The sequence below is a fragment of the Vombatus ursinus genome, unplaced genomic scaffold, assembly GCF_900497805.2.
Source record: "Vombatus ursinus unplaced genomic scaffold, bare-nosed wombat genome assembly UNPS02014799.1, whole genome shotgun sequence".
Classification (NCBI taxonomy): Eukaryota; Metazoa; Chordata; class Mammalia; order Diprotodontia; family Vombatidae; genus Vombatus; species Vombatus ursinus.
In genome coordinates, this window is record NW_020954577.1 from 14,986,593 (window position 1) to 15,001,081 (window position 14,489).

The 14,489-nt window shown below is 40.9% G+C and overlaps 1 protein-coding gene across 5 annotated transcripts in view; it reads left to right on the plus strand.

Moving 5' to 3' along the window:
• Positions 1 to 14,489, plus strand: part of CRPPA (CDP-L-ribitol pyrophosphorylase A) — a 270,311-nt gene that overhangs the window by 62,068 nt on the left and 193,754 nt on the right. For all 5 annotated transcript variants that reach the window (XM_027872573.1, XM_027872574.1, XM_027872572.1 and 2 more), the window contains exon 5: positions 7,608 to 7,653. In XM_027872573.1, the coding sequence (XP_027728374.1) occupies positions 7,608 to 7,653 (46 nt within the window). The remainder of the gene's footprint in view (positions 1 to 7,607; positions 7,654 to 14,489) is intronic.

Consider the following 14,489-nt stretch of genomic DNA (forward strand, 5'->3'; position numbering starts at 1 on the left):
TCATATGCCAGGCCCTGTGCTAAATAACTTACCAATATTATCTTGGTTGATCCTCAAAACAACCTTGGGAAGTAGGGGCTATTATTATCCCCATCTTACTGACGAGGAAGTGGGGGCAAACACAGGTTAAGTGACTTGCCCAGGGTCATAGAGCCAGTAAACATCTGAGGCTGGATTTGAATCCAGGTATTCCTTATTTTAAGGTCGCTTTCTATCCACTGCTCCTGTCCACATTGCTGCCTAGAAGAGACACCTTACAAGATGACAGAGTCAATCCAGTGATTGTGCCGTCATGGAGAACGCTCTGGTTCTGGTATCTGAAGATCCTAAAAAGAATGTGCTAAAGGTTGTGATGGTCATTCCAAAAGTGGCAGCATCTTTGGAACAAGCGAACAGAGTCTCCATGGTGACTGCTGTTGGACTGGGGGACCATTTGATTTGAGAGACACAGAGCCGCTGAGTGGTGGGGTCAGGTAGCTGCCTGCAGCTGTTGGATGGTTGCGGATTGCTTGGCTATTTCAAGAATGCCAATGTGTTCTTCTGATGCTGGTCCCTTTGATGTGGCCTGATGAGATCCAGCCCCTGGCTCAGGCTGAGCAGCATAGAGCCAAGTTAGAGTGTGCCTAGACTGGTTTGTGTCACTGTGTGGGAACAGATCTCTCTCTTCTCCTTCTCCTTCTTTCCCATCCCCTTCTCTCTCTCTCTCCCTCCTTCCCTCTCTTCCTCTCCCTTCGTTCTTCCTTCTCTCTCCCTCTCTTCTTTTCTCCCTCTTTCCTATCCCTTCTTTTCTCCCTCTGTCTCTTTCCTGTCCTCTCTCCCCCTTTCTCTCTCTCTTTCTCTCACTTTATTTCAATCTACACATGTATATGTATACACATATAGGTATATTTATATTTAGTCAGCAGGGTGGGAATAAAGTAAGAATAGCCATGGAAAGGTAGATTGTGGTGAATGAGAGGTAGTGAGCAGCCAGCCTGCTGGGGCCTGGAGATCTGGGGGCTCTGCAGAGGGAGGGTCTGTCAGGAATAGGGGTGAGGCTGGCATGCTCTCACATGCACACAATGTCAGACACACAAAATCTATCACAAACATACATGTTTGAACACCAGCGGCCATGCTTTATAACTTTATGTCAAATATACAGTCAAGTACAGTTTTAAAAACAGAGGCTTCTGTTTTGTGTATGAAAATTATTTTTATTTTATTGTTATATTGATGCTCCTTTTCTCCCTTGCGGTGACTTCCCAATGCCAGCTCCCCCTCCTTACTTCACCCCAGGACCTTTTCCTTGTGCCTAGGAGGAGGTATGCAGCCCAGCCCAGCGCAGCCCAGCCTGTCGCAGGCATTCACTTTGTAGTTAGGTTCAAGAAATGGGAAATGGGTAGACCTGCAGGTGAGATCATTTTCAATCCTTGATTTTTTTTGGGGGGTGGGTGGGGAGTGGAGAGGGTTATAGAAGCATCTTTGAATAGAAATGAAGCTCAACAAATGTGCAAATTAGCTAGTCAAAAATTCCTTTCATATCGTTTTTTTTTTTTTCCAACATATGGTCACTCTGGTCTGCGTTGAGGATTATTGGAGTCTCTGAACAGACCAGCAGCAGTTATTTATATCTACCGCTAACTCGACTACATGTTAGGAGATGTGGTTGGCTGTTTGATTGTAGATCATCCCCAGAGAGAACTGATGAATGCCACTTAATACCAGGAAAAACCTGGAATGGAGAAGAACACTGGCCGGAAGGTCTTGCTGTCATCTTGGACGAGTCATAGCCTGTCTGGGCACTGAGTTCTTTACCTGTCAAGTGAAGAGTTGAACCAGATTAACCTGAAGTTCTTTCTAGCTTTAAAATTCCATGTAATAAAAAAGACCAGTTTCTAAGTTAGCATATAGTCTTCATAACTAATCTAGGGAGAGACAAAAAGGAGAAAGAAACTATAGGCCAATTTCACTAATGAATATCGATACAAAAATCTTAAATAAAATATTACAAAGGAGACTATAGTAATATATCACAAAGATCTTACACTATGACCAGTCTAGATTTATTTTAGGAATACAAGGCTGGTTCAATAACCAGAAAATTATAAGTATAATTGACCATGTGGATAACAAAAAATCCAAAAAATCATGATTATTTCAATGGATGCAGAAAAAAAGCTTTGGACAAAATACATCATATATTCCTTTTAAAAACACCAGAAAGCATAGAAATAAGTGGAACTTTCCTTTAAATGTTCAGTTAGCAGTTATCTGAAACCAAGAGCCAGTATTATCTGTAATGGGGATAAGCCAGGAACCTTTCCAGTAAGATCAGGGGTGAAGCAAGGATGCCCATTATCACCACTGTTTTTCAGTATTGTTCTGGAAATGCTAGCTATAGCTACACAACAAGAGAAATTGAAGGGATAAGCAAAGGCAAAGAGAAAACAAAATTATCACTTTTTGCAAATAATTTGATGATTTACTTAGAGAACTTGAGAGTCAACTAAAAAACCAATTGAAATGTTTAACAACTCCAGCAAGGTTTCAGATATAAAATGAACCTTCATAAATCATTTGCATTTCTGTATGTTACCAGCAAAATTCAGCCAAAAGAGATGGAGAAATTTCATTTAAAATAACTATAGACAGTATAAACTCCTTGGGAGTATACCTTCTAAGACACACACAAGAACTACTTGAACACCAAAGTACAGTTGATGGAGCTGTGAACTGCTCCAGCCATACTGGAAAGCAATTTGCAACTATGCCCAAAAAACTATTAAACTCTGCATACCCTTTGACCCAGTGATTCCGCTGCTAGGTTTATAACCCAAAGAAATCAAAGAAAGAGAAAAGGGACCCATGTGTACAAAAATGGATATAACAGATCTTTTTGAGTTACAAAGACTTGGAAACTGAAGGGTTACCCATCATTTGGAAAATGGTTGAACAAGTGATGGTACCTGAATGTGATGGAGTGATGTGTTATTTTATTTTATTATTTTTTAAAATGGTGTTGTAAGAAATGATGAAGGAGATGGTTTTGGAAAAACCTGCGAAAACTCATATGAGCTGATGCAAAGTACAGTAAGTAGAACCAGGAGAACATTGTGCACAGTAATAGCAATATTGTAAAGATAATCAATGATGAAAGACTTAGTAACTCTGATCAACACAATGATCTCCCACAATTCCAAAAGACTCATGATGAAAGATGCTGCCTGCCTTTTGATAGAATTTACTGAAGAAAAGGACTTAAAAAGTAGAACTGGCCAAATGGAAAACCTCCTATCATGTAAGGCTCATTTCTTCTCTATAAGAAGGAGTTTCCTGGCCATTTGGATAAGATCACAGGTAGTAGGATCACATCAGTCAGTAAGCCCTTATCAAGCACCTACTATGTGTTAAGCAAGCACTGTGCTGAGAGAGGATACACAGAAGAGAAAAAGTATAGACCTTTATCTCAAGTAGCTCACATTCTGATGGCAATCAACATGTATCAACTCTGTACATAAAAGAAACTATTGCATTGTTTGTAGAGTTGTGAACTACTCCAACCATTCTAGAGAAACAATTGTAACTACAACCAAAAGGTTATAAAACTGTGCATACCCTCTGACTCAGCAATACCTCTACTAGGTCTGTATCCCAAAGAGATCAAAGAAAATGGAAAAGGACCTATTTGTACAAAAATATTTATAGCATTTCTTTTTTCTTATGGCAAAGAATTTGAAATTGAGGCAATGCCTACCAATTGAGGAATGGCTGAACAAGTTGTAATGTATGATTGTGATGGAGTACTATTGTGCTATAAGAAATGATGAACAAGATAATTTCAGAAAAAAAGGAAAAAACTTGGGAAGACTTATATGAACTGATGTAAAGTGAAGAGAGCAGAACCGGAATACTGTATATAGTAACAGCAATGCTATATGGTCAACTGTGAATGACTGTGCTGTTCTCAGGAATACAGTGATCCGAGACAACTCCAAAGGACCCATGATGAAAAATGCTCCTCATCTCCAGGGAGGGAGCTGATGAACTCTGAATGCAGATCAAAGTGTAATTTTAAGAAAAAAAATTCTTTATTCTTATTGTTTTATTTTGTTTGCAACTTGGCTAACATGGCAATATGTTTTACATGACCTCACAAAATAAAATTACTTACCTTCTCAAGGAGAGAAAGAAGTGGAAGGGAGGGAGATAAATTGGAACTCAATTAAAAAAAAATGATTGTTTAAATTTTTTTACATGTAATTGGGAAATATTTAATTAAATAAATAAAAATAATTAATTTTTTCCCTCTCTAAAACCCCTCCACTATTTGTTACATGAGGTGGTTCTTGGGGAGAGGGAAAGGCATATGGTGATGTAAGAAACAGAAAATATCAATAAGAATGATTTAAAAAAAAACCTAATCTAATGGAAGGACAACATATGTAGTATAAATGAAAGGTCATCTTAGAGAGGGAGTCCCTGGCCAGTGAGATAACTGGGAAAGGCTGTCTGACTTAGGGTGTGATCTGTGTCAGTCTTGAAGGATGCCACGGAAGACAAGAGGCAGAGGTGGGGAGGGAGAGCCTTCCCGGGCCTTGGGGAATGAAGGCGAGTTTCAGTGAAAAGGAAGCCAGGAGATGGAGCCTCATTGATCAGAACCAAGAAGGAGGCCAGTAAAGCAGGATCATGGATGTATGCCTCAGTCTGCATTCAGAGTTCATCATTCCTCTGATGGAGAATATTTTTTCATAAATTGGAACTCAAAATTTTAAAAAATGATTTTTAAAAATTTTTACATGTAATTGGGAAATATTTAGTTAAATAAAAATTCTTTTCCTCTCTAAAACCCCTCCACTATTTGTCAAAGGGATGGTTTTTGGGGAGCAGGAAAGGCATATGGTGATGTAAGAAACAGAAAATAGCAATAAAAATATTTTTAAAAACCCAGACTCTAGGCCTGGCACTCTACCCAGTGCGCTACCCAGCTGCCCCAGTATATGTGTGTGTATGCATGTCTATATCTATATCTATCTATATCTATATCTATATCTATCTATATATACATACACACAATATGTTTATATAATATGTATTTAATATATGTCTAAACACGCAGTTACAAATTAAATATGCCTATATATCGTATGAAATGTAGAATGAGGCAGTTAAGTGGTGCAGTGGATGGCGTATTGGGCTTGAGGAAGACCGGAGCTCCAATTCAGATTTGAACATTTACTAGTTATGTGATCCTGGGGAAATTACTTAACTTGTCCCACTCTCAGTTTCCCCATCTGTAAAATGGGGATAATAATAGCACCTGCCTCCCAGGGTTGTGATGATAAAAGGAGATAATATTTGTAAAGTGTTTTTCCTAACTTCCAGGCACTACAGAAATACTAGATGTAGAGCATGTTGGACTTGGAGTCAAGAAGAGCTGAGTTCAAATTTCTGCCTTTGAAACTTACTAGTTGTATGACTCTGGCTAAGTCACTCAACCTACTTGAGCCTCAGGTAATTCTCTAAGACTAAAAAGGCACAGGTGGGTTGAAATCTGTTTTGTTGGGGGAAGTTTCCACTTAGACAAAATCACAGGTCCTTGTTAATGCATTCATTCATTCATTCATTTCTTTTATTTATATTTTTAGTATCTAGGAGGATAGACATTATATTTGGTGCTTTTTGTGGAAATAAGTAGTATCAGTCTCACCATGGGTGCCTTTAATATTTTTTCAGACTTTTGGTATAATTTATTTTAATTAAACCAACATATGGATGTTGAGAAGGGTAATTAAGGAATCCAACAATGCTTTTCATACAGGATTTTTAATAAAAATCAAAGAAGACTTAATCTGTGTATGGTAGGCATGTAAAAGTTTATAGGCCAGAATCTATAGAAGAAAAGCAATTTAGCTGTCTTTCTTGTTTATATCATTAATTATCTAATGTGAAAGGGGAAAATAGCCTCAGGGAAAGAAGCCAATCTCTTGCTCATAAGGCTGCCTTCAGCTAATGTCAAATTGAACATTAAGACTCACTTTTATAATAACATGCTTATATATTCAGTGCTCAGCACTGTTTTTAAAGGCTCTTTTTACTTAGTGATAGTAAAGTAATTTTAATGATAGTCATTTTGTTCTCTACTGTTCAGAACTCTAACTGTTCGGATATGAAAAGATGATTTATGATTGACTGAATGATCTAAAGAGTGGTCGTTTATGGTCCAAGGTCACCTTGGAAGGAGGCTTCAAATGGAATGCCTAAGGGATCTTTCCTCAACTGTTTTTGTGTGTGTGTGTGTGTGTGTGTGTGTGTGTGTGTGTGTGTGAACGCTCTGTATATATTCCTCTCTTCCAGCTCTCTATCCTATCTGACTATTTTTTCTCAGTCTCCTTTGCTGGATTCTCATCCAGGTCATGGTGGTGGATGTCCCACAGGGCTCTGTCTTTTCTTCCTCTATATTGTTTCACTTGGTGATCTCATCAGCTCCCATGTATTCAGTGATCATCCTTATACTAATGGTTCTCAAATCTCCATATCCAACCTATTTATCCAGAGGTCACTCTTTGTTGACTTCCCATCTTGCATCTCCAGCTGCCTGTTAGACATCTGGAACTGGACACCTCATTGTTGTTTGGTCATGTCGATTGGGTCTGACTTCCCATGACCCCATTTGGCAGACTGATTAAATTGAATCTTAGCTACTTATGGTTGTGACCCTGTCAAGTTACTTAATGCCCTGAGCCTCAGTTTCCTCATCTGTAAAATGGAGACCTAATAGTAATTGGGAATTACCTCCTATTTTTTAATCATAATAGTACCTCCCTCCCAGGGTTGTTTTGAGGATGAAATGAGATAATATTTGTAAAGTGCTTTGCAAACCTTCAAGTGCTCCATAAATGTCACCTGTTCTGACTGTTCCAGCTCAGGGACACATAGCTAGGACCTTGGGAGACCCGAGCCTTTCCTTGTGTGCATTGTAGGTAACTATGGAGAAGTCGTAACCAAAGCTTCCGCCGCCTTGTGGTAGACGTCTTGCTGTGGTCTCTGCTTATTTCCTCTGGGCCACATTTTCAGAATATCTGTGAACCTCAAGGTTTCCAAGCTTTGTGATCCTAATTTGAATATTCATGGGAGCATTCTCTCCAGGCTGAAATTCTCCTTTATGTGGGATCGACATGTAAGAAGCATTTCATTCCAATTAAGTAAACAGTCTGGTGATTTTTGTGATGCTGACATTTCCTTGTCATCAGAGCTTGCTTTTGGATAATGATACCCCAAACATGGTTTTCTGAATGCTGGCTTAATGACTGCTAAACTCATTTTCCAGGGTTTGTGGAAAATATTTAGAAAAAATTTCTCTTATTAATAAACATTTTGTGACTGCTGCCATATAAATTCTCTGAATGTCCAAAGGCTTGAAAACAGTCTTCAAACTCTTTCTGAAGAATTCAGAAATAATTTTTTTCATGTGGATTGCCAGTGATATTTATTATATAACTGAAACATTGACATTATCATTGGTTTCTAGCCCTTCTGGTATCAAGAATGTGCTCTAGGGCATTGTTTTATTGGTTGTACGTTCCTTCCTGCTCTGTGAAGTCTAATGAGGTTTTTCTGTCCTTTAGGTGACCTACAGACGAGATCTGTATGCTATGGAATCCATAATTAAAGGTATGTTTGTCCTTGTAGCAGTCATTTCTCGTGTTTCCCAAATGGAGGTGAGGTCAGAATTCATCATGGAAGTTTCAGTCTTGACTCCCAGTAACAAATAGACGTGCCAGCTGGCAGCCAAGCTAGCATGGTCTTATTGTTATTTGACAAGAGAGTGGTGAGCATGTTGGCTGCTCATAGTTCTTAATTTGTGGAAGAAATCTTTGTGGCTTTGGAAAGACTTAGAATTATGGTACATTCACAAAAGGAGAGACAATTGAGAATGATCAAAACACACAAAATGGATAGTTTTTAAATGGATTTTTCAGATATTTCATTGATGCTTTTGAGTGGTGAGATATTAGCAAATAAAGCCATAGCCCCTTGCCAATACATGAAATGTTTTGCTTCCCATCATTTCTAGGGAGAGAGAGAATAAATGCTACCCTGTGAAGAGCTGGACATTAGAGACTTCTGAAATTCTCTGAGCCCTAACCTTCTATCTGGAACTTTGTGTTTTTGAGGTCACGTAAATGGTGTTGTTTCCTCTATAGGTATTCCTTTTCCATTATCGGCATGGTCTGATGGAAAGAACACTAGCCTTGGCATCAGATCTGGGTTTTATTTCCCACTCTGCCACTAAATTAATGTATGACCAGGGCAAGCCAACTTAACCTTGGTGGGTCTTACTCTTTCATCTGTAGGAAGGGGGAGTTAGAATAAATGACCTTGAAGGATCCTTCTGGTGCCAACATTCGATGATTCCTCAATTCTGAGGGCCATGTTTTAGGAGGAATAATGACAGGCCATAGCATAATCAGAGGAGGAACCTGGAAAAACCAGGGCCTTGAGCCTGTGACATGTGAAGAGCAGGAGCTTTTGGAGGAGGAAGACTCTGGGGGAGTGAAGAAGGGCCATGCTAGCTGTCTTCAGGTAACCGGAAGGGCTGACATTGGAAGAGAGATTTGATTTTTGTTTTGCTTGGCTTCAGAGGGCAAAACCAGGCATGATGGGAGGCAGCTTTATAGGGGCTGAATGAGGTGAGTTGTCAGGAAAACCTTCCAACAATGGGCTGCCTCTCTAGGTCCCGCCTTCCTCCTTCAAAGGCCCTCAGGCCAGAGGTGTTAGAGTGACCAATGTGCTGTCATCGCGAGTCCTTTTTGGTGGGACTTGGGCCAGATTTCCCCTGGGATCCCTTCTAACTCAAATTTTCTAATTCTTTGATTCTATTTCATTCATTTTTCCCCTTTTATATCATGGTTTAGACATAGACACCTAGGATGATGACATCAGTCAGTTAACAAGTATTGCTTCCGTAATGCCTATGTGGCTAGTGCTGTCCTAGGTGCTGGGGGCAGGGGTACAAAAGGGGTTGTACCTGGAGATTCTCCCATTCAGGCCATAAGAATGCCCCTTAAGGAGGAGTCTTATTCAATATCTCTACTTCAATTTACACTTTTGACTTTGGAGAAATTGAAAGCTTTTTTTTAAAGGAATGAATTATGCTTTCAAGGTTGGGGAAGGTTGTAGAAGATAAGAGTCCACTGTGAGGCCCTGGTGAAAGCTACTTCTCTTTGTTCACTAACAGATGAGAGCTGTCCCCTTCCAAAGTCTAAAACAGATTTGGCCCCATCTGTCTAGTCTGCGAACTTCCACCTTCAGTAGAGTCAACTCATACATGATGGCTAAACGATAGGTGAACAAGGGAGAAATGTTGTAATAAGTAGGAATCAGGCCTCAGTGTCAGTTTCCATCCATTTTCAAAACATACTGCTGGTCCTCTGGCCATCGTTTTCACTCCTCTTTCACCAGCACCTTAGACAGTGCTTCTGGGACACTGGCAGAGCTTCAGCCTTATCTGTCTGGGCACCTATCATGGCACTTCCTGGCCATCTCCACACCATGCTGTCTACATTCTGGCTATTGTCACGTGGCCCAGAAGCTAGCTCTCCTGTATAGCAACTCCTCCCTCCCCCTGTGCTTTTTTAGCTGCCCTTTCTGTGTATTCTTATCCCATTAGAATGCAAGCTCTTTGAAGGCAGGGACTGGCTTGCTTCTTTTATTCCTGTCTATTCATATCATCACTTAGCATAGTGCATAGCACACAATAAGTGCTTAATAAATGCTCTTTCTCTCTCTTTCCGTCCTGTCCCCCTTTCTCCTTTCTGTGTGGTCTTCTCCCGCTAGAATGTTAGTTCCTTGAGGGCAGAGACTCTTAATTTCCTGTATTTGAATTCCTCATTCATTCATTATTGTGTTTGGACTGGACAAAGCTAGGAAGCAACCTGAGAAACAAAATTTTCACCAAGTTGTAACAAGATTCTGTAGCTCTGATGTGAGTTTTCATGGTATGACAGAGTTCTAGAAAGCTGTCAGTCGGCTTGACATTTGGGGGCCCGAGGTTCATTCTGATGGTAGGAAACACACTCTTGTATTTAACCTTTCCTTGGAGTTCACTACTAAATTCTTTCTCCTTCAAGTATATTGAGTTTCAAATCACCAAAGAGCTATAATTTGTGTGTCTCTCTCTCTCTGTGTGTAAACAGATCATCCATAGTATATAAATCAAAATGTTGACATATATTTACATGTTGGCCTGGCGATGTGGGCTGCAGACATTACCCATGAGGCCTTGGCTAAACAAAGATGTGGTTGGTTAAATTCTTAGCAGGAGGAAATGTAAAGCTCGTTTCATATTCTTCTATTCTGATTTTAGTGTCTCTGGGAAGCAAATCACCTGGCTGCTGGGCCTACTCCCTGTGAGGCTATTCTGTACTCACATTGGCAGGATAATTACTGGGGGTGGAAATGCCAATGTTTCCTCTCACCTTTCAGCAGCCACAGGTACCACTGGAGATCACTTTCTGGGGGAGAAGCTTATCTTCATACTAGTTTCAGATTCCAGAGTGCCCTTTCATGCTTGGAGAAAGTTATCCAGTTGGTCAGATAGAAACAGCTGATTGAGATCAGTGAGCCCCCCGACATGCCTTCTAGGTTGGCACCCAGGCTCGGCATGCTGTGCATTTCTCTCTGCACACTCACTTGGCAGAACCAGGAGACGCCAGTCTTGCTGCTGCCCTTCAGGCTGACAGCTTGAAGGCCTGCCAACCTCTGCTGAACAGGACCCAGAGAGACCCCCTCCTCCCCCCACCGTCAGGGTAGTAGAAATAGCCCATGGGCATGCTGCCAGACACCAGGGAGGGGCTTGAATGGAGGCCACTGAGGAGGCCAGGAATTTCTTAATAAACATAAAAATGCATTAAGGTACATAACAGCTGAAGCAGCTGGCAGGTTTTGAGGTATACATTCCCAGGTCTGTGGATTTGTTTGTCTGGGCCCCAGAAGACAGAGCCAGGAATAAGGGGGACGGGTTGGAACATTATTGAGAGGAAAAGGAGGTCTGGTGATTCTGTTAGGACAAGATTCCGGAGGTGAGAACCTTGCCCAAGGGGAATGGGCTGCTTCAGGGTCTTGTGTCCCTTTGCTGGAACTCTCCAAATAGGGGTGGGATAATACTAATAACTAGTAATAGCTAACAGTGATATGGTACTTACTGTGTGCCGGGCACTTCACAATTATCATCTCATTTGGTTCTCACAATAGCCCTGAGAGGTAGGTGCTCTCATTATCCCCATTTTACAGATGGGGAAACTGAGGCAAAAAAGTGAAGTAACTTGCCCAGCCAGGGTCACCCAGCTAGGAAATGATAACATCCTCTTGTTCAGGTATAGGTGGCTAAGTAAGTAGGTAGCTAGGTAGATACATAGGGGGTTGGTGCCTGGAAGGAGAGCTACAGAAGAGCGATGAAACGTGTAATGTGTGAGCTGCTAGACAGGCAGGGCTATATTTCTGTTTTTCTGTATCTTTGGTGCCAAGTGCAGTGCCAAGCACATAGTAGGCATTTAATAAATGCTTGTTGACTTGTCGTGTGATTGTATGCCAGGCACCAGGAGCCATGGCTTGTGTGTTTGGTGTCTGAGGTCCCTTCGGGCACCAGGATTCTGTGATTTGCTTTTCCTCTTGCTAATCTAGTACACATTTCTAAGTTCTGTAGCCTAGCAACATGTGAGAGCAAAGGGAATCTTGACAGTTACTAATTGGCGTCATGTTTGATGCTGAATTCATTATGTCTTTGCATTCCCAGCACCTACCTTGGTATCAGGCATACATATGGTGCTGAATAAAACCTTGGATGTTGATTAAGAAATTTTTCCTGCCCTCAAGGCTATATGTGCCTTCCTGCTCCTGGTTCTGCCCTCAGAGCATGGCTGCAGGCATTTGGATTGTCTTATTCTCTGGTCTGGGTGCTTTTATTGAAATGGTGGGATCCTCAAAGTGCTGATTTTAGGGCCCAGATTAGATAATGGGGGTAGGCAATCGAGGACTTGCCTTTGGTGGGTTTTAGGTCGCAGTCCCTCGAACTCCCCAATGCTGCAGAGTTGGACAATACTTCCTCAGCTGGTTTGGTGGGGAGTGAATGTTACCATATTTCAGGCATGGCTCTTCCCCCATGCTTGGAGGGTGTTCCCTGTGCATCTTTTTATTTTTATTATTTTATTCTTTTGCCTTTGAAGATTAGAATGGGCTTCCTCTCCATGGAGCCTTCCCTGATTTCTCTGGCTAAAAGTGATGCCTCCTTTCTTATCCAATATCTTATGGCTCTACATCAAGCTTCCTTTCCCCTTATCTGGATTCTGCCTCATCTACTCACTTGGGGGCTTGTCAGCACCCCGGCTTGATTATAGGCTTCTTGAGGTCAGGGATGGAGCTGTTTGTCTGCTTTGTGACTCCCAATATAGATTATATATATATATATATATGTATATGCATATTTATATATGCATGTGTTTGTATACATACGCACAAACACAATCATATTTACACAAACACACATGCACACGTATGCATATGCAAAACATACACACATGTATATACACATAAACATATACACATGTGTGCACACATACATTGTGTGTGTGATTTGTCCATCATTCTTGAAGAGGACCATGACATTAGGGAGGTGATGATATGACTTGCAGTTGAATTGGATTTGAGTGAGGGAGGGCTGTGCAGAGTCACCAGTCTCACTCTTTCCTCCAGAGCCATCTGGGTCTAGTGTCCAGATATTGATCAGGGTGACTGGAGATGGCCCAGGATGCAGTGGGAGACCCTGGCCCTTTTAAGCTAAGGTCCAATATACATATATATGTGTGTGTGTGTGTGTGTGTGTGTGTGTGTGTATGTATATATATAATATATATATATATATAATGTGTATATATATATGTATATATGTATACACACATATTTTAGAGGCTTAATAAGTGTATGTTACTTTGAGGCAGCTTGGTGGATGCATTGCTGGATTGGGAATAAACATGACCTGAGTTTGAATCCTGACTCAGACTCTTACTAGCTGTGTGGCCCTGGGCAAATTACAGAACCTCTCTGTACCTCACTCTATTCTGTTTTAAAAGGAGTATAGAGGCGACTCCAATTCAGAGGATTATTCTGAGGATTAGTTGAGTTAATAAGGTACTTTGCACACTTGAAGTGTATAATAATAATAATAATAATGATTTTTTAAAATTCTGGTGAAGTATTGGTCAAAGGAAACCTCTCTAGTGTGCACATATGCATTGAACATGTAGCGTGTGCCTTGTTCCAGGTGTCTGATGTCTGTCCCAATATCTGGACATGACCAGAATCCTTCAGGAATGAAATCATCGTAATGATGACCAAAAAGGGCTTTTTAAAAAATTACCGTAAGCATTCCCCACCCCCACCCCCCCATTTAATTTACTGAATATAATCTCCCACTGGTCTGGCACTACTGTTAATCAATAAGCAGCTATTTCTAAAATTAATTTTAAGTGAACAAAAGTCCATTTTCTTTCCTTCTCCCTCATTGAGGGGAAATCAAAGACAAACGAAACCTTTGCAACAAACGTACATAATCACATGAAATGAATTTCCCATTGGTTTTGTTCCTGAGCACCGTCACGTTGGCCTGTGCCTGCGCCCGTCACTCCGCAGTCAATGGCACTTTGATCATGGCGCCTCTGGAACTGGCCTTGGTCATTGCCTCATTGTTACCTATCCCTCTCTCCCCACTGCTCCACTCTCTTTCCTCTGATATTTGTTCATATTGTCTATGTCTTGTATATATAATTTCTTGCATATTGGCTCCTCCATAAGACTGGGAGCTCAACTCAAATGAATGTTAACATTTTTTAAAGGAATTGGGAAATATTTGTTGAAATTAAAAAACAATGTGGAGCTCCTTTAAAGCAAGTACCATGTCTCCCCGTGGGCCCCCCCCCTTTCTTTGCATCTTCAGTGCTTAGCACAATGCTTGGCACAGTAAGTACCTAATAAATGCTGGTTAACTGACTGATGATGTGCAGAATGATGAGTGAGCTGATAGGGCTGGATTGTTGAGGGTGAGGAAGAAAGGCAAATGTCAGCAGCCTAGAAAGTCTGGAAGGGGGGCTTGGCTGTATCGCACACTCTTCCTGAGATCTGAGCTCAGAGGTTGCTCAGCTGACTAAACTTGCTGTTTTCCCCAGCATCTAACTGCCTTCTGCATACTGTGTATGTCTAAGAAATGATGAGTTTGTTTTATGGGGAATAGTATATACCCTTATCTCCCTTATTCATGTACTTGCTGTGTGTACTGAAAAGAATTATGTATATACTTTGTCAGAGGGGAGTAATGCATGGCATTAGAAATGAAATTTGTATGTGTCAAAGTTTATTAAAGAATATTCTTCATTAAATTCCCCTTTTCTACCAGGACATTCATGGGGGGTGTGTGTGTGTGTGTGTGTGTGTGTGTGTGTGTGTGTGTGTGTGTG